This window comes from Branchiostoma lanceolatum, chromosome 8 (assembly GCF_035083965.1).
Source record: "Branchiostoma lanceolatum isolate klBraLanc5 chromosome 8, klBraLanc5.hap2, whole genome shotgun sequence".
NCBI lineage: Eukaryota > Metazoa > Chordata > Leptocardii > Amphioxiformes > Branchiostomatidae > Branchiostoma > Branchiostoma lanceolatum.
Window position 1 is genome coordinate 21539659 of NC_089729.1, and position 19349 is coordinate 21559007.

A 19349-nucleotide genomic window follows, 5' to 3' on the forward strand; every position below is an offset into this window, starting at 1 on the left:
CCAAGGCCAACAGAACCCTGGGATTCGTGAGGAGAAATATAAGGGGGGCAAGGAAAGAGGTGAGAGAGAAGGCATACACATCGCTAGTCCGCCCTAAACTTGAATATGCTTCATCAGTCTGGGATCCGCACACACTACACAATGCCCAGTCCAACACACTAGCCACCAAAATAGAATCTGTACAGAGGTAACTACAACTACACTGCCAGTAACACCACTCTCCAACACTCCCTAGGATGGGCCACTCTGCAACAACGTAGACACATTGCCCGCCTCACTCTCATGTACAAGGCAGTCCACAATCTGATTGCCATACCCACCTCACACATTCTCACTCACAATACCAACAGCACCAGAGGACACACCAAGCGCTTCATCACATTTCCATGCAAAACAGAAACACATCGCAGCAGCTTTTTCCCAAGAACAGTTATATATAGATTGGAATCACCTACCACAACACCTAATTAATTCAACATCCGTAGACACCTTCAAATCTGGGTTGGCCAAGTTTCTTGGTCCTCCCAGTAACACCGGTTAGCCTCTGAATGAGTCAGGACACAACCCACTGTAGCCACATGTATATAGCACTTTTTTATATATTGTTTGTTGCACGATTTATATTTATATTTTTTCGGATTTTCCGTATTCACCACCACCTCCTGCTGCAGCTGGGAGTGACCCTGACACAGTCCCTTGGCGTTATGCCCCTTGCGGGGTCTTGCCGAGTATAGTATAGATGTAGATGTAGATGTAGGTCCAAGATGGCCGCCGCCGGCAAACTCGTCCACAATCTTGTGTTTTAGACCTCAAAAACAGATGTCTTGAGCGTCGTATGGTAGTGATGCTTCAGTAGGAAGCACTCACTAACCTTCTGATGTAGATCTGTGAGTCCGAACGATCTAGTAGGGCCTAGATGAGTCCACAAACTGGTGGTTTTCAGGAGCTCTCCGTCTACACGTCTTGCCGGTCCGCGCATGCGCACTCATTTATTGAAGTGTCTCAAGGAAGGGTCAATCAGCATGTTCCCGACTTTGGAAGACCCAGCCCTTTTTGTATAAATATGATTCTGTCTATGATATAAACAGAAGCATATTTATACAAAAAGGGTATATCTGCTGTAGTGCGATTGACCCTTCCTTGAGACATCTGCTGTAGTGTGTATATAATATATAATAAATGAGACTCTGTTATTTCGTAATTTTCATGATATCAGATCATTGCTTCAAGTATGCTTCTATGCTATTTCATTCTAATGACTAGTAATGCTATTTTTAAATTTTCATATCAGATCATAGCTAGGGTACTGGCAAGTATCTTCTTTACAGTTTGACATGAGAGAGCCATATGTAAATATACCAAACTTTAACATTAATGCAGTGGTATGGTTTGAACATTTTGACCTACATGTAATTATAATGTTTAAGCAAATTGAACCACAGAGGACAAGTTTAGCTGTGTTATCTGTATATTATTGCTTCAAGTTAATGCTTATATGCTATTTCATTCTATGCTCGTTCTCATTTGAATGTACAAATTGCTGTCGCCAGCCTTCACGACTTGATATGAGCCAAATTGCGGGCACCACCGATGCTTTCTTCACTTTCCCACAACACGTATCATGTTTCACAAAAAATGCACCTCAAAATTACTTATGGGTTTTGACTTAGAAAAAGTTATGGCAATGGGTGGCCTAAAGAGTCATAAAAAACGGCTGTCGCCCGCGCAGACATGCAAAATTTAAAAAGCAGCCGAGAATGTAACAATTCAGTTCAGAGAATGACCAGTTAACTGGTGAATCCAGCTACTAAGGCCCTCCGACAAATCACGTCAAATTGCTCCTGTCACTTTTCTTGTACGCTGTGCAAGGCGGTTTATGCCTGTCGCCCAAAACGGTAAGTTCCGTTACCGTTTAAAGTAAGACGTTCCTGACATTAAGATATGCCACACATAATGTGCCAACCTGTCGTTTTTATGATGACTTAAAGCTTTTGTGGCTTTAAAAAGGAATAAATAAGAAGTGTTTGCTATCAGTTGTGAACCACCTCCTCGAACAAATGACAGTACAGTAATAAATGTAATCTCCGTTACCATTGTTTGATGCTCTCTGTGTTGTTAACAAGGCCTGGTGTAGGAACGCTGCCCATTTTCTAAATGCCCGTACATACGTCCTTTTAATAATAAAAGATGGAATGGAAAAACGGAAATCCCTTTGAAGGAAAAGCCAAAGTTTTACTGTAGTAAGCTCCGTTACCGGTAACGGAGATTACACCTGTTGCGGAAAATACATAACCTGGCGCAGAACTTTTTGTAGTTGTGCACCATAAGGCAAAAGCGTTTGAACTAGAATAGAAAAGTATAGATTCAACTGAGAGAAACCCCCTGTAGGGTTATCATATTCCAACTTTCTACTCTTTCTTCCAGATTTTATTTCCAAATAATCATAACATATACAGATTGCTAACTTAACTCAAGAATACCTAGTGAAAAACTGGTAGATGGCCTTTTTAAAGTTGTATGGGACTGCCAATTATTTGATATTGGGTGGTAATGTATTCCAAACTACCAAAGATTGATGGCTCAGTAGAGAAAGGTTCGCTTTTGGCTGTTTTTGGTTTAGGTAGTTTGAAACTGTAGGAGCTGGATAATCTGGTAGAGTGTGTAGTAAGAATGTACAGGGACGATGGAGCTGTAAATGTTTTGAGGTTCATGGCTGACAAGTATTCTAAAAAAGTATTTAAAGTACTGTTGCGAACCTTTCTCTTACCGTGGGCCAACCTAGATCTGCATGCATACTTTAACCTAGATCTGCATAAATACAAAATAAATGGGCGGACATTTCTGCCCCAGTGGCCAAGACTGTGCTTTATGTTGTCCGTAACTACAGTACACGTTAAGTTCACATGATGCAGAAAACTACCTTTGATTTACTTTAAACAAGTATAGTGTGCCTGTCCTCATGTCCTAAGAAATCAGAAGTCCATCAATTACAACTTGGCGACTTACGTCTGGCGAACACGCCTTTTGGCGACAGTACGTTATCTCCGTTACCGTTTTTCCGCGATTCCCCCTCCGTTCCAAATGCTTTACTGCTCCTAAGCAGTATTAGTTTGCAACATTGAATATGTTATAGATGTCGTAAGAGTTAAATTATTCGGATCAACGGAGGATGGAACGTTTTGCAAGAACTATCAGATTCCGTCTCTGGTAAATATCTCAAACAAGTTGAAATGCAAAAACAAATCCAGACAATATTAATCCTGAATGAAACAGTTATACAGCAATCGTCAGCATGGCACTAAATTTGACAGACGTTTTACCAGAGAAACTGACTCCTCAACTTTAGGTTTTGAAGGCGATGTCACGACATGAAAGCTCCAAAATTGAAATATCTAATTACTGATGTTCAACATTTTTTCCTCAAAAATATGGGTAAACTCCAAGGACATCTACCGTATTGCCTCGAATAAAGTACGCACTTTTTAAATATTTCAAAATACAAAAGGCACCACAAGTCATTGCTAAAGTCAGGGTGCGTACTTTATTTGAGGTTATTGCCTGGACAAATTGGAAATTTCGAAAAGGACCTCAAACCAGAAACCCAGCTGCAGTGCAACAATGCATGGCTCAATACCTGCCAATTTGCGAAGTATGTAACTTGTCATAGGTAATCCTCAAGTTTGCAGAGACGATGCTGGCAGAGTAAACAAGAGAATCTTTTATGAATCTAAGGAATGTCATTGTGTAAAAGTCCTTGATATGAGAAAAATGACCTTGAGATAATAGGAGGAACACCATAAATTTGAATTTATCCTGTTCAAAATTTGTTCAAGATCAGTGGAGAAGGGGTGCATACTTTATTTGGGGTGCATACTTTAATTGAGAAAATACGGTAATCGAAGCTTAGAAATTTTAGGCATCTTCCCGTGATAAATTAGCTGCAATATTTTGGGGATCATAAAAGGAGATGTTCAGCTAAAAAATGAGGTAGGTTTGCTTGGAAAATGAGCTGATCAATTTTTCGACCCTAAAAATCGCTATTTTGCACATTTCATTGAGAACGAGCGTCTAATGACTAGTAATGCTGTTTTTAGATTTTCATATCAGATCGTAGGGTACTGGCAAGTATCTTCTTAACAGTTTGACATGAGAGAGCCATATGTGGATATACCAGTCAAACTTTACCATTGATGCAGTGGTATGGTTTGAACATTTTGACCTACATGTAATTATAATGTTCAAGCAAATTGAACCACAGAGGACAAGTATGTTATTGCTTTCAGCAGCTAGCTTGTTTTACCTTTCCCTTTACTGTACTGAAGTTAAGTATCTAGCATTGTAGGGTACTGGCAAGTATCTTCTTAACAGTTTGACATGAGAGAGCCATATGTGGATATACCAGTCAAACTTTACCATTGATGCAGTGGTATGGCCCGCTTACAAAAACTGTTCTGAATATGCATTTATTCACTTCAGGTTCATAATATATACCATAACCTTTTCAATGCTGATGGAAGGAGGTTACAAAAATAATTGCTTTATGTTGTTGCTAGCAAAGTGGTCTTATTTGTTTCCCTCAGCATTCTAGATTCTTGTTGACAAGACTCACCAAGCGGGCACTAATGACTGCTATGCGTTATGACTGATGCAGCATACTTTTCTGTCTGCCTTAAACAATGGATAGAATGGATACTAATCAAAAGGTACAATTGGCGGACAGAAATTTACAAGTGCTGAGCAGACTCTGATGATTCTGTCAATCAACGGTACTTTGGACTCACGACACACTAAGTAATCTGTGGGAATAGTTCCCTGTAAGAAAGTATACTTCCTACGCAACAGACCAATAACTCTTTCCACATGAATTCGTACATTGGCAATATCCCTTGATTTCTCTACATCAATTGGATCTAGCTGTGCCTTCCCCTTTGTGAAAGCAGGAATTACAAGCTGTCCCTGCTTCAGACCAACACTTTCATCAATGGTAAATCCCCTATCAGCCATGACCGTGTCACCTGGCAACAGTTTGTCTAGGAATCCACAGTTCTCTGTCAGGAACTTGTCTGACGTTCGGCCACCCCGAGCTTCTGACACGAAAGAGATGGTACCTTGTGGTGTGATACCAATGAGAACTTTGATAGTATTGTGATGCTTGTAGTTTGAGAATGTCTGTGCACGGGCCAGGAGGTTGGTTGGTTTGGCGATGAATACCTCGAAACAATCAATGATTACAGTCACTTTCCTGCCAAATGTGTGCAGAAAGCACCTGGGCATAGTCCTCCACAAATCCTCTCTGTCAGGTCAAGAAATAAAACATGATAGTCTGGTGTCCAATGCTACAATCCATGTGCAGAAGATGCGCGAAACAGTGGCAAGCGATACTTTAAACTGGTAAGCTAGAGCTTGGAATGGCGGGTTAAGTCTGAGTTTCATAAGAACTATCATAAACTCCTGGAAACTATCCAGGCTCTTGCTCCTTTGGGTAACAAAGGGAGCTACATGATCAAAAACAATCATAAGGACTTCATATGTAGGCAGACCGGTGTAAAATCTAACTTTCTCAGCTGATTTAAAAAAGTCTTTGTTGGGGGCTTGATAACCTGGCGCACCAAACATGTACTCGAACTCTTCTGTCTGTGTTCCAGCAATCTTCGACTCTTGGTGAACAGACACGCTGCTGAAAGCATACTGCAGCTCCTTTGTCCGTGTTTCGGCATTCGGTGGCTCTTTGCTTTCCAATGAGAGGTCAGCCATTTCCACATCTAGGGGCACATCTTCAACCTTGGCGAAATCGATCCGTCGCGCACCCGTTTAGCTGCAGCCGGAGTTTCATGTTGTTCAGCGCCGCGTTTCTTCTTGCGGCCTGTAGCCCTTTTAGCCCTCGCACCTGCCTCCTTCTGTTGCTTTTCTTTCGCCGCCTCACCCCTGTAGTCTGTTCTTCCAAGGTTCAGCATGGGGACCCAGTCAGGATTGTGTCTGTCCCATACAGGTGCAGCCTTCCCAGAAATAAAATGGTGACCACAAACCCGCTCACTTTGGAGAATGTTCTTGGTCTCCGTGTCCGCGCGGCTGATTGCCGAAATCCACAATCTCCTCCGTTCTTCAGTGAGCTTCTCGTGATCTTCTCCCTGACCGGTAACCACCTTAGGTATAGAATAAAAACCTATCCCCTCCTTCTTGTTGCTTTTCGAAACGCAACCGACAACAATGCATGCGCAGTGCACCATGGCTCACCACAACGCAGTTGTAGGGCACAAAGATGGCGGATAGCAACCGTTGCTAAGACCGGGTATAAAGCCGAGAATTATGAAATGCAGCAGACGTATAAACTTTCCTCATTGTTTATGAAAATTAGATACTGATTTGCATAATAAGTATCTAATCAAATCATTACTAAAGCTGCACAACAAAAATTGGGACCATCCGTCAACCGCTTCCCGAGTTATTGCCTTTCGAATTCTGAAAAAAAAGCCGCTAGGGGGCCCAAACCTACACGACTTAATCTCTATCCAATGAGCCATCTACCAGTCAAAAATCACAACCATGGCATGACAGAACACGAGATATCAAAACAGGAAGTTCTGCTGCAGTACCATAAATAGTCGCTAGTGGGCCCAAAATCTAATCATTTCTAGGTCTCATCAAGACCTACATATGTACCGACATACCAAATATCAAGACAATCCATCCAAGCCTTCTCGACTTATGCTGGTGTTCTTCATGAATACACACATACACATATAGATACATACACAAATACATGCATACACACATACACACTCTACCAAAAACATAACCTTCTTGGCGAAAGTAATGAGGCTTACAGCTGCTCATCTCTCTCCCTAGTGATACGACCATCCTGTTTGGATAGGAAGATGTCCACTTCTTCTTCCTCCACGTCATTATTGAGGATGTTCTGGGCTCCAGCAGAGTCAGTCATATCCAGTCCCGATGATGATGGGACCAGGTACAGCATGTCCCCATGCCTACAGTTAATATGGAAAATAACAACATCCAGCACTTTATATGTGACTTAAGCCAGAAAGGGAGTATCTCACTGGATTACGTCAAATTGCGCTTGGAAATTGTGCCAACTTTGCCAATTTTTCCTAGACTGTGGTCATACTGATGTGCAAGGCACCGGTAAAAGCAAAATTTCCGTCTCAGTTCCTAATCATATAAAACACTAGAGTTCCACGACCTCATACCTTCGCCAAATAATTTTAACCTTTATGACTGACGTAATAAGAGTGTTTCTTATCATTATAAATCATACCAGTTGATTGTCTTCTCCACCCAAATAACAGAGGTTGTCCAAAGTATGAGCTTAGCAAAGAAGGTTATGCTCACATTTATTATCAATTATGCAAATGAGGTCTTTATTAGCATAATTTGATTCAAGGATGTTGACATTCACATAACTTCCATAGGCCACAAGTATGAAATTGCCGTCATTTACCAGTATTGTATAATAGTTACGTCTCATGAATTAGGCAAATTAGGTCTTCATTTGCGTATTTTCTATCTATCAACATTCCTCTGTTTCTCAGTTACAAATGTCACATATTTTAAGTCATATTATGGATTACAGCGACTTTTTAGAATCTCCTCATTAATAATTCAAATTGGAATCTGCTTTGCATAATTGTCGTCTAATCATACAAAGCATCACATAAGCTATACACATACCAAAAATTATGACCATCCATCAAGCCCATCTTGAGTTATAGTATTTTCTCATTGATTATGCAAATGAGGTCTTTATTTGCATAGTTGATATCTAATAATATTTCTCTCTTCCACAGTTACATGTGTCACATGTTTGAGAGTCCTATCCTGGAATGTACAAACTTTCCTCATTAATTATTCAAATTAGATACTGATTTGCATAATAAGTATCTAATCACGTACATCATCACTCAAGCTATCTACTTACCAAAAATCATGGCCATTCATCATGCCCTTCTTGAGTTATTCCCTTTCAAAGTCTGAAGCAGAACCTGCTCCTGCAGTTCCAAAAAAGCCGGTAGGGGGCCCAAACCTATAGCACTTACTCTCTGTCCAAAGAGCTATCTACCACTCAAAAATCAGTTCCATAGCGTGTCCAGAACACGAGATATCCAAAAAGGAAGTTCTGCTGCAGTACCGTGACAAGCCGCTAGGGTACCCAAAATCTAATCATTTCCAGGTCTCATCAAGATCTACCCACCTACTAAATATCAAGACAATCCATCCAGGCCTTCTCCAGTTATTCTGCTTCTTTACATACATACATACACACACACACACACACAAACGCTACCCTCTGGATAACCTTCTCGGCGAAGGTAATAAGTACAATAATAAGGAAATTGCTGCCACTAAATTAAAAACCAATGTACAATGGTTAAATAAATGATGGTGCCATTTTGTAACATTTTGCCAACTGCAGAAAAAAAGTTCCAATTTCAGGCACCGATTGACACTTTGCAAATTCCTGTTTCAATTTGGCACAGTCTAGTAGTTGTAAGATACCCCCTAAGTCTTTAGAAAGAAGGCCTGACTGTAACTGCAGGATGTTAAGTGTAGTTACATATGTACAACCGGCAGAGGGAGTAGATGATGGTGATCATCATTGCTGGTGATATGCTTCTTCAGATAACATTTAGAGAGATTGAAAGCAATTGTACCTTGGATTATGGAGCAGTTTTAGGTTAGGTTGAAGATAAATTAGTCTGTATGATTTCTTAAAACCTCCCTCAGTGACCCGAGGAGGAAGGCCCCAAAAGATTTGGATTGCAATATGGTACCAAATTTTTGTTATTTGCTATCAAAATCAAACAATATAAAATTCTGGAAATGAACATCCAAACAGTCATTAATACATGTATGTTATAAGCATGAAGTGTATACACCAAGTCAAGGACTTCTTTACCTCTTGAATTAATGTTGGACCTTCTGTAATCTCAGTTACATTATGAGGTGCCTGTACTGTGAAGGCGAGAAGTTGAAGATAATAGTAGTGATGTCCCAACTATACCTGATGTTGGTGCTATGAAGTGTTTTCCTGCTGCCTGGCTTCAGCTCTCCTGAGCGGTCCCTGTTCTGGTACAGTTTCCATGTACCATGTCCAACGCAAAGTTCCTCTTCAACCTCAAGAAATACAAACAGAATAATTATCTAGGCTTTAGTATGTATCGCCCATACTATAGGTATGGGCGATACATATTGTCTTTGGTCATGTTTCTTCTCCTATCAAATCTTCAAATTCATCTCTGTCATTTTTTGACCAAATGACCTGAAATTTGGTACAAATTAAAGGTAGTGTAGGCAAATACCCCGGACGTTTTTTTCATTTTTTTGATAAATGCCTTTAGAATGATTTTATTGAGTTTTTTTTGGCCATTTTAGACCAAAACCGTACATTTGTGCCTCCTTTACTCTGGAATTACATTCAAATGACCTGAAATTTGCTATGGGGGTACATTGAATAAATATTCAAAGAATCCCATTCGCACTGTCGGCATACAACATTTCAAAATATGATTTAAGAGGGTATTTTGGGGAGAACATCGGCTATTTTCCTCATATGGGGTCACTGACCTTTAGGTCACATCTTTATTCATCTGGCCAGGTGGACTAATTCGGTCAGCCAATGAGAGAGCGTGTTGTAACATACACACGGTTTATCAAGCTCAACCTGATTTGTTAAAATAGTCAATTTAATTAGGGGCGCTACTAGTACTCTGACAGGTGCAGACAGGCACAACTTCATTACTCCCTGGCTCCCATCCTTGTGTTGTTATTGTTGTGTCCTACTCAAGTTATGTGAAATTGAGAAGGTTCAAAACTTTTCTGGTGGTATTCTTTGACACACACGGTGTTTTTCTTATTTTAACCTCCTTGACGACTGGTAGCTTTGCATGGCGCTCAACTGCAGTAACGTTTGAACGAGCACACTGAGGTGTTTTGTTCAACTGGCGAAGTGTCGAAGGTATTAGTCGGTAAAGCTACGTCCACCGGGCGGTCAACACGGTCAAAAATATGTGCAACGTGCTGGCGGCGGGCGTGCTGTATTCACAGAAATTTGCCACTGAAAATGTGTAAAATAGCTTTGAGTAGGGTCTACATAGCATACCAGTATAAACGAACAATACGTCGCTGGCTATACAACACTCAAAGCAATGGTAATTTGGCTGAAGATACGCAGCGGCTGTCTGTAATTTGCTCGAACATTTAGGACGAACAACACGACCTAAAGGTCAGTGACCCCAAGCCCCGAGCACGTGCAGCTGGCGTGGCGCATAATAGACCGATCCCAAAGCCACGCCCCCTGTTCGATTTGGAACACCTCCGTCAAAAACAGGGTTTGGCGGACCAAACATGGCCGCCGCGGCTTGGTTGAAAATAATGCCACTGACTTCGGTTTAGCTTTAGTGGCACTGGAACTTTTCAGAGCGGGCCAAATAAGAATGCTATGTCTTCTTTGTTGAAGGATGAGTTGTTTAAGGAGGGGGTATGTGTAGTTGCGGTGAGAGCGTAATGTTTTCGGTCAATGTTAAAGCGGTATGCGCCGCAAAGCTTTCCCTTTTCGATGGGTATCAGCGCCCAGTTTCTGACAAGCAGCCGATGCACGTGTAAAGCAGGGTTCATATATCTGTGACAGGGTTCCCACTGTATTGACTGCATGCATAACAACTGCGTGGTATTTAGTAACTAAGAATTAGAATGCATCCTTTTACTTCCCTGTTTACTTTCAAGCTAACCAGTTTCACACACCAGTAACTGAAGATACGAAACTCTGCGCTAGCGGATTTGTAGTAGTCAGCATGAGGTACAAGCTTCCTCTCCTTGAGTGCCCGATCTATTTTCTTTTTAAATTCGTTTTTGTTCTGAGCATGCATTCAACCAGTACAGTGGAAAACCTGTCCCAGATATACGTACCCTGCTTTACACGTGCCATTTCTGCCCCGCCAACGCTGTTTTTGACGGAGGTGGGCTGAATAGAGCAGGGGGTTCTATGGGTCTTCTATTTGTTCGATATGGTGTTCGACAGGATCGGTCTATTATTGAACGGGGGGACATTTCGAGGGACATGGTTGTGTATCCTTTCTTCAGCAACATATTTTTTCAAGCTCTTGTTTAAATGGTGGTATGTGTCAGTGTTACAGTATAGGTCACGAAATGCGCACCAGAAATGTGCGGCACGTTTAGCAGAAATTTGTGAAACTTTTGCAAAACCTATTGGTTCGAAGAACTGTTTGCTGCGTAATGAAAAATTGTCTGGACTCTCGGATTGCGGAAATTCTTCCGCAGAAGAAATCTACATCTTCAGCAACAAGATTCTAGTTGTTTACATTCTGAAATTTGCATAATACGTGTTGGTCCACACACCACTGTAAGAGTCCATTATTGTATGAGGGGGACATTTTTAAGAATTCAATTTTGGGCTGGGTTGACTATCAAAAAGGTCCATTTTTTTTGGTTTTTAATGGTCCAGTATGAATATGGGTGCCTGGAAGAGCCCATCCATGCATAGGGTTTCAAATTGGGAGGATCAATTTCTGACTGGTCTTCCATTCAATTATCTATTCAAATACCAACTTTTTGCAGACATACAACAAACGTTAGCCTCGATGCCACAGTCACTTTTTACATGGGCTGGGCGATACATGTTGCATTTGCTCCTGCAAATGTTGCCTTTCTAGTTTTCAATGCACTTTGTAATAAACACTTGTCAATACAAATAACATGGAAACAAGGCAAACAAGGGTGTTTGGCCCATAGGTCCTGAGTTCGAATACTCTGACTCATACATTTGTATTCCCTGTTGACATTGTGCGCTTGGTGAAAATGACTACTTTCATCTCTCAAATAAATGTACTGATACGTTTATTCTTTTTAAGCCTCAAAATCCACCCAGTGCAGTACGTTCTTATTTTGGTACGTTTATTTTTTTGAAACTCAGGGTTTTGCGAACCAGGGATCCCCTTAAATTAAAATTTAACGTTAAGGTTTTTTTCTCATAATTCAATTTTTCGGCTAAGTGGCGTTGATTTCCATGCCGCTATGACCCGGCCTTTCTGAAATCCTGGCGGAAATCGTAATGCATCGGTCGATCTCAATGACATTACAAAGTCAACGTTGTTATTATGGGAGAAAATAAGATGCCACACTGACTTTTTGAAATGCAATCTTTTTTATATAAACAACTTTGACAGTCTCTGTTTACATCATAAACCAAAGCATGCTGATCAGAAAACAATATATGTCAGCGGCGCACAGTGTTTCAAGTAAAGTTACGCATATAACACATTACTCTACTCACGTGAGATCTCTCCCGAAATGAAAATACTGTAAATGCAGAAATGTTCGCGGTGGTATTATGTTCGTGGTTTCTGCAGCGACAGTTTAACAGCGAACTTTTAACCACCGCGAACATTTTGTCCAATATTGTAGCAGTATATGACTGCAGTGCTACAGCAAACTTAAAACCACCGCAAACACTCTATTTTCCGCGAAATAAAAACCATGCAAACTTAAATGCATTTACAGTATAAAAAAAAAAACACGAAAAAGTTGTGTCTTAGCATTCAATGAATAAAGAGACCCTACGGCTACCTGCTTATCATTTTCTTTCCCTCGGACAGAAGTAGCATGGACACAATTTTTCTGTAAATTTGGTAATTTTCCGGGGGGTATGTTTATTCCGGGGGTATGTTTATTAGATTTTGAAGATCTATCTGGGGGGTATTTTTTATTCCGGGGGGGTAGGTTTATTTGGGAGATGAGAGTTCCTAGCTTTGGATAAGGATGTCCCTCAGACAGGACGTTAGATTGAGGCTCGTGTTAAGTTTGAGGAAAGCCACATTTAAAAGAACCCACCACTTTTATCGAGTGATACAATCTGTCCAGATATGCAGCTTGTACTGTTCAGTGCAAAGCTGGTGTGTTATACCAAGGACATACATGTAGTGTCCTTTGTTACACAATGAGGGAGTTTACTGGGTATGCAATACAAACAAACAACAACAACGACAAAAATCAAGGATAGCAGACCTCACTCCTTTGGTGCCCTCAGAACATACAGAAAATGCATTTCAGAAACACATACAGACAAGCCAGAAACAATACTGAAGTAGAAAAGGTAAAAAGGCACAAAGGAGAGAAGTTGATCACTAATAACAAGCCGCTAGGGGACCCAAAATCTAATCATTTCCATGTCTCATCAACAAGATCTACCCACCTACCAAATATCAAGACAATCCATCCAAGCCTTCTAGAGTTATGCTGTTTGTTACAAACAAACACACACACAAACGCTACCCTCTGCATAACCTTCTCGGCAAAGGTAATAAGAAAGCAAATAAAATAGACTGTGTACCTTCTGTAAGAGCTTGGGAATTGTCTGGTTGCTGTTTACAGATATCCTTGTAGTCCCAGAGGGTGACTGTACCCGGACAATCTGGAATATCAAAACATATTCAAATGAATGTTTTATTTGCAAGTCCTTGCCCGAGGGCTAACTGCAACATGAAACAATACATAGAAATGGTATACTGTATAGTGCGAGTTAACAATGTTGACAAGTGGAACAAATGGCTATTCTAAGAACTACTACGGAATACAATCTACGCTATTTGGGTTTGACTTCTTTTTGGGAAGAAGAAGAAGACGAATACATTTGATGACAAAGAAGTTTGCTGTACTCTTACCTCTCAAATAGAAGTACCCCCTAGAATATAAGTAGCCCCCGGAAAAATCTTCAAAACTTATATAAGTACCCCCTGAAATAAAAGTACTCCCCGGAATATTTCAAAATTTACAGTCGAGGTAAACTGTGTCCACACGATATCAATTCAATTCAATCTTGCCTCAGGACCATACCTATTAAGTATATGAATATTGAACAGAATAACTGTACGCTTGTTCAAATCATGATGATCTTCCTCGCCACTTCGATAAAATATAATAGTAATGTTGAAAAATTGGGCATAGGTTCCCCGCTATGACCCCTGGGGGGGGGGGCACGGTGCTTCAAATTCAACAAGTGAAAATGTGCATGATACAGTGTATATATTATGCATTTTCTACTTGGAACTTGCAGGAAGTGATCAAGGAAAATTGTTGCACATGAATTTCATTATGTTTTATCATTTAACTGACATATAATCAAAATCATCAGATAGCTAAATTTCCTATAAAACATTACCCCCCCCCCAAAAAAACAAATATGAACACCAAAAAAAGGGTAATGTCCATAAACTTTTGCTCCATAGCGTCGAGAGCAAAGTTGCTCGGATTTCGAGTTCCCGCGGTTGAGCCCACAAATATTGAACAGAGCTGGACTGTAAAAGTAGCACAGCGTCTTACCTGCCACACATACGAAGAAATTACCGATTACATGTTGACAATAGAAACGGTCCTTTACCGCTAAATTTTGAAAATCTTACGGTTATTCTAAAATACAAACTCTCCTAGAATATAGATAGAATTCTCTTTCTATCGTTGCCGCAAAATATAATATTTTCCATGCGCTTACGGTATCATTTTAAAGATCGTAATCTGTACTATGCAATATGCTGCTAGTTTTACTGTCACCACGCCTGATGGTGCCGCCGCCATGTTTCGATGGCAAAACATGCTGTTGTTTACCTTTCGTTTTGTGTTCTTAAATTTTGCAGCCTCAAAACACATACAGTACAGCCCACGAAATTCGCATCAAGTTTCGGAAAACGCTTCGCGAAAGCGTGCGTTAGGTTTCGCGAAAGCGTGCGTTAGGTTTCGCGAAAGAGTTCGTACGGTTTCGCGAAAGCGTGCGTTAGGTTTCGCGAAAGAGTGAGTATGGTTTCGCGAGAGTGTGCGTTACCTTTCGCGAAAGAGTGCGGTAGGTTTCGCGAAAGACCACGAAAGGTTCGGCAGAGGTGATCTAGACTTTCGCGAAAGGTGCGAAACTCTTCCGGGTTCCCGCGAAACGCCGCTCCGAAACATTTCTGCGGAAAAAATCTTCCGCCAGATTTTGTCGTTAATGAGCAGTTTTTGCATTCGTCAATTAACATAACACTTGTTCGTCCTTATTTTCATCTACTTGTCGATAATGTGTAGATAATGTGGGGGCTGGTCTACGCGGCGGGTGCACAACTCGGCACTATGGCCGAGATCGCTTGGCCTCAGGCCGTGCGGTCCCAAATCATGAACAATTTGAAACTAATTAGAGAATGTTAGTTTATGGATGCCTGTGTATGATTATTCAGAGAGAATGTTAGACAAACATCGGCGTAAAAATTGCGTCAGACATTCTGTCGAACTTATAATCGGACACCGAACTACGGAACAACGCAACTGGAAGGTCAATGACCCGTAGCTAGACAACATTTATCCTTGATTCATGTAAGACGGACACGTAATCGGCTGTATTTTTTACCTTCTAGAACACTCCAAATTGTGAATGGTATGGTGTGCTAATCATTTGAGTGCTATTGACCCCCGAAAAAGATGAGCAAGGTTACGATGCATCGATGGTGTTAACGGAAATAAGGGATTTGTCGGAGTTTGTTGGGCGTTTTTTCCTTTTGCCTGCACGTTACTAATAAGTTCTCACGCCTTTGGCAGTTGATTGACAGCCGCGGGTTCCTTTGTGGTACCTTTGTGGGACATGCCGCCATACGGGGAGGTCCAATCATTAATAAGTGTAGAATGCATGAAATTACGGAAGATGTCTTCTATTCTTGGACGCCTGAGAAAAACCCAAAGTTACCCTAAGTTACCCCGCTGACTCACTAATACTATCGACCTCTGTATCTTATGGTGTGCGCCAGTAATATGATAGCATCATGACTGCGTACATTTCTATTGAATACTTGATAATAAAATGAAAAAGTACACTCAGGTATGAATGCATATGAAATAAGTAACTTATCAAATCGAGTTGTTACGAACGGACCATGTATGTTGTTACCACTAGAGCCGTATTCATACCTTATGTGTATTTGGAAGTTTTCAATAACAAAAGGGTAATTTGCGATGAGAAGCCTAACTTACAGAGACCTCCTTGCAGAGACTTCAACATTGCCCAAATAGTACAAGGTGATTTTATATTTTTGTGATATCTGTTACTTGATTGTTCTTTGGTGGTAATGAAATAAGGAGTTACGACGGGCAAGATCATTTGCCGACAAACACGGTGACGATTTTTCTAACATGCCACCCTGATCACTCCGTAGCGTGTGTGGCTCGTCACACGTGTGAATCAAACCGTCATCTTTCTTCTACGTGTTCTGAAATTGAAACCAAAGCCCGCATTTTGATTTCTCAGTGGTGATAATATCCAAAGAAAGGAGCCGTTGGACGTCAAAAGTTCTAAGGTAGGTGAATTCTCTTCGTTTTAGCGTCTTCTATAAATAGTTGTTATAAGTATGAAGTTTCGACGTTTTGAACTATGGAGGTTTAAATATATTGTGAAGAAAGGATGTTCCAGACGCAGCAGGATATAACGAAAAGGACGTGGCTAAATTATAATTCCTGTATTTATCTATTTTTCGATATTGCATTTTACATAGTAAAATCAAGGAGGTTAAAATGTAGGTAATGAGAAAAAGGACGATAGCTGTGGTCCACGTCGGAGACAGCTCAATGAGTGACTTACCTTTTCCTTTCCTGTTAACCTTGCATTTTACTGTATCTTATTGAACCGTTCGTTTGTATGCTGGGTAATACTAGTATATGGATTCAAGAAGGAGTTGCTAAGAAGGAAAACAGTGCAACTGGAAATAATGACAAAGTTTGTACCGCCGAATTGAAGGAGAAAGACGAAACAATTAAAAAAATCGACTGTTACTTTCTGCTATGACCCATGCCCCAGATATCGTACGCGTGTTGCAATGAAAGGCTTCTCGCCTTTCCTCCATATAGAATGTATTAGTTGTATACATTTCTTCCAACATTTAATTATGTTAGTTCTTAAGTGTATTTTATTATTGAAAGAGAAGTTCTGGCACAACTTGCCGTGTTAGCTTTGAAAACTGATACCGAACACAACCTGAGTTAGTATACGTAGAAGGTTAGTACAACTTTACTTGAAAAGTTTGAACAAACGAAACGTCGTCAATATAAGGAGTTAATAGGGGAGATGTTTCCTGCCCTCCTTGGTCAGCACGTGAAGAACGGCACGGAAAGCTCGTCCTCCGACAATCAACGTAGACCTGCTTTTAAATAAGGAAAGGTAAGTTCCTAGGTGCTGATAATGAATAGATGAATAATTTTACAGTATACATGATACTAGTAGTATGCACTAAGTTTAACCCAAGGATTCAAATGCGAAATGTCAAGAAAAAATAACCATCGTAAAGAAAAAGCACGAATATATTTGATTGATATTTAGCGGCTTTCACTACCCGACGGCAACGTTTTAAAGCACATTAGTGAAATGTACATATCAACAAAAGGTATCTAACATACACATACTTGGTATAAGCTACCAGCTGACAATAGTATATAACAAGTTAAGCCTACGGCTCAAGTAAGTGAAAAATGTAATGTTGGTTGTAACAAACGTACAACTAATCGTTTAGTTCCTGAAACTAATTATAACTTCTAGTTACATATAGATCGAATAGAGACCGTAATTGAAAAGTCAGAACTGACGAAAGGTCGTCAATATAAGGAGTAAATAGGGGAGATGTCTCCTGTCCTCCTTGGTCAGCATGTGAAGAACGGCACGCCACGCACGGGAAGCTCATCCTCTGACAATCAACGTAAACCTGCTTTTGAATAAGGAAAGGTAAGTTACCAGCTGCTAATAACGAATAAATTGATAATTTCATTGTATGCGTGATTGTATGCACTAAGTTATAGCCCAATGATTCAAATGCAAAGACAAAATAACCATCGAAAAAAGCACGAACCTACGAACCTATTTCACGGCTCAAGTGACAAATGTAATGTTGGTTGTAACAAACGCACAACTAATTGTTAAGTTCATGGAACTAATTATAACTTCTAGTTAACATATAGATAAAATAGAGACCGGACACAACCCCGAGGTTGTGTACCCGTCATCGTGAGAATTCCCTGCACAACAAGTTTGCTACATTCAAATACTAGTAACACTGGACGGCGTCCATCCGCCCACCGCCTTTGATCTAGCTCTACGCAGTAGTCGGGCTTGTGACAAAAAAGCGCTAATCAATCACTTTTGACAGCGCCGCGCCGGCCTGTCTGTGGCGGAAAGATCTCCCCAGTTGCATTATAAGAATTTGGATATCAGGATAAACTTCATGTACTACCGGAATCTATACTCACAAACGCACGGATTCAACTTTATTTTGTTGGTATCAGATTTTCTAAACGACAGTTTACCTGCACTGCTTGTGGGGATGTAGTCAATTCTGTAATGTTTTCCCAATAATTGTGTTACTTAATAATTACATTTGTATATCAACACGAAAAATGTCTCCGTCGTCTTGCCTCCTCGTAAGCAAATGTTACATCAAGGAGGTATAACCTCCTTGGTTACATTCAGTTTGTCATGGTACCATACATTATGAAAGAAAATTAAGCAGTACCCGTAATTTTCTTGCAGTAAAATCAATTAAAAATAGTTAGTACGGACATGTGTTGCGTTTTGTCAAGATATTGAAGTCAGTTTTAGCACTGAATTTGTCTACAGCGCGGTCCTTCCGTACATTTTCACTCTGGCTTGTTTATAGGAAACGTAAACAAATCGGGCGTGATATTTTCTCCGCCCACCGCGCGGGCGGTCTGCATATGAAAAGCGACGTATTACGCGTAAACCCGGTCTTTCGCAGGGGGTTTCTGCGAAAGTATCGCAAGCTTTCGCGAAACTCTATGCGTTAGGCTCCCGGAGTTTCGCAGAATCTGCGAAAGGGCCTGCAAATGATTGCCGGGCGTTTCGCGAAAGACTGCGGCCCCTTTCGCGAAAGACTGCGGCACGTTTCGCGAAAGACTGTGACACGTTTCGCGAAAGACTGCGGCACGTTTCGCGAAAGACAGCGGCACCTTTCGCGAAAGACTGCGGCACCTTTCGCGAAAGACTGCGACACGTTTCGCGAAACTTGATGCGAATTTCGTGGGCTGTACTGTATCACAAGGGAAGTTAAGTTATAATTGTTGTTTTTACGTGTAATGTATCTTCTGTGAACGAATTATTCTTCCGCCGCGCTGCCGATAGCGGTCATCGAATTCTTCCCTGAGCAAGTCTTACGTTACTACTCGACACGTTTTTTGATCAGCATGCTTTGGTTTGCGATGTAAACAGAGACTGTCAAAGTTATTTTAATACATGAAAATTACATTTTTAAATGTCAGTGTTGTGTCTTATTTCCCCCCAATAACAACGTTAACTTTGTAAC

General features: G+C 40.7%; 1 protein-coding gene and 1 pseudogene across 2 annotated transcripts in view; both read right to left on the reverse strand.

The window, feature by feature from the left end:
* The window catches only part of LOC136439593 (nuclear protein localization protein 4 homolog), a 65952-nt gene that overhangs the window by 38825 nt on the left and 7778 nt on the right, over nt 1–19349 (reverse strand). For both annotated transcript variants that reach the window (XM_066435031.1, XM_066435030.1), the window contains exons 2-4: nt 13364–13444; nt 9020–9132; nt 6825–6986 (exon numbers count right to left, since the gene is read on the reverse strand). In XM_066435031.1, the coding sequence (XP_066291128.1) occupies nt 6825–6986; nt 9020–9132; nt 13364–13444 (356 nt within the window). The remainder of the gene's footprint in view (nt 1–6824; nt 6987–9019; nt 9133–13363; nt 13445–19349) is intronic.
* Nucleotides 4448–6815, reverse strand: LOC136439606 (uncharacterized; annotated as a pseudogene).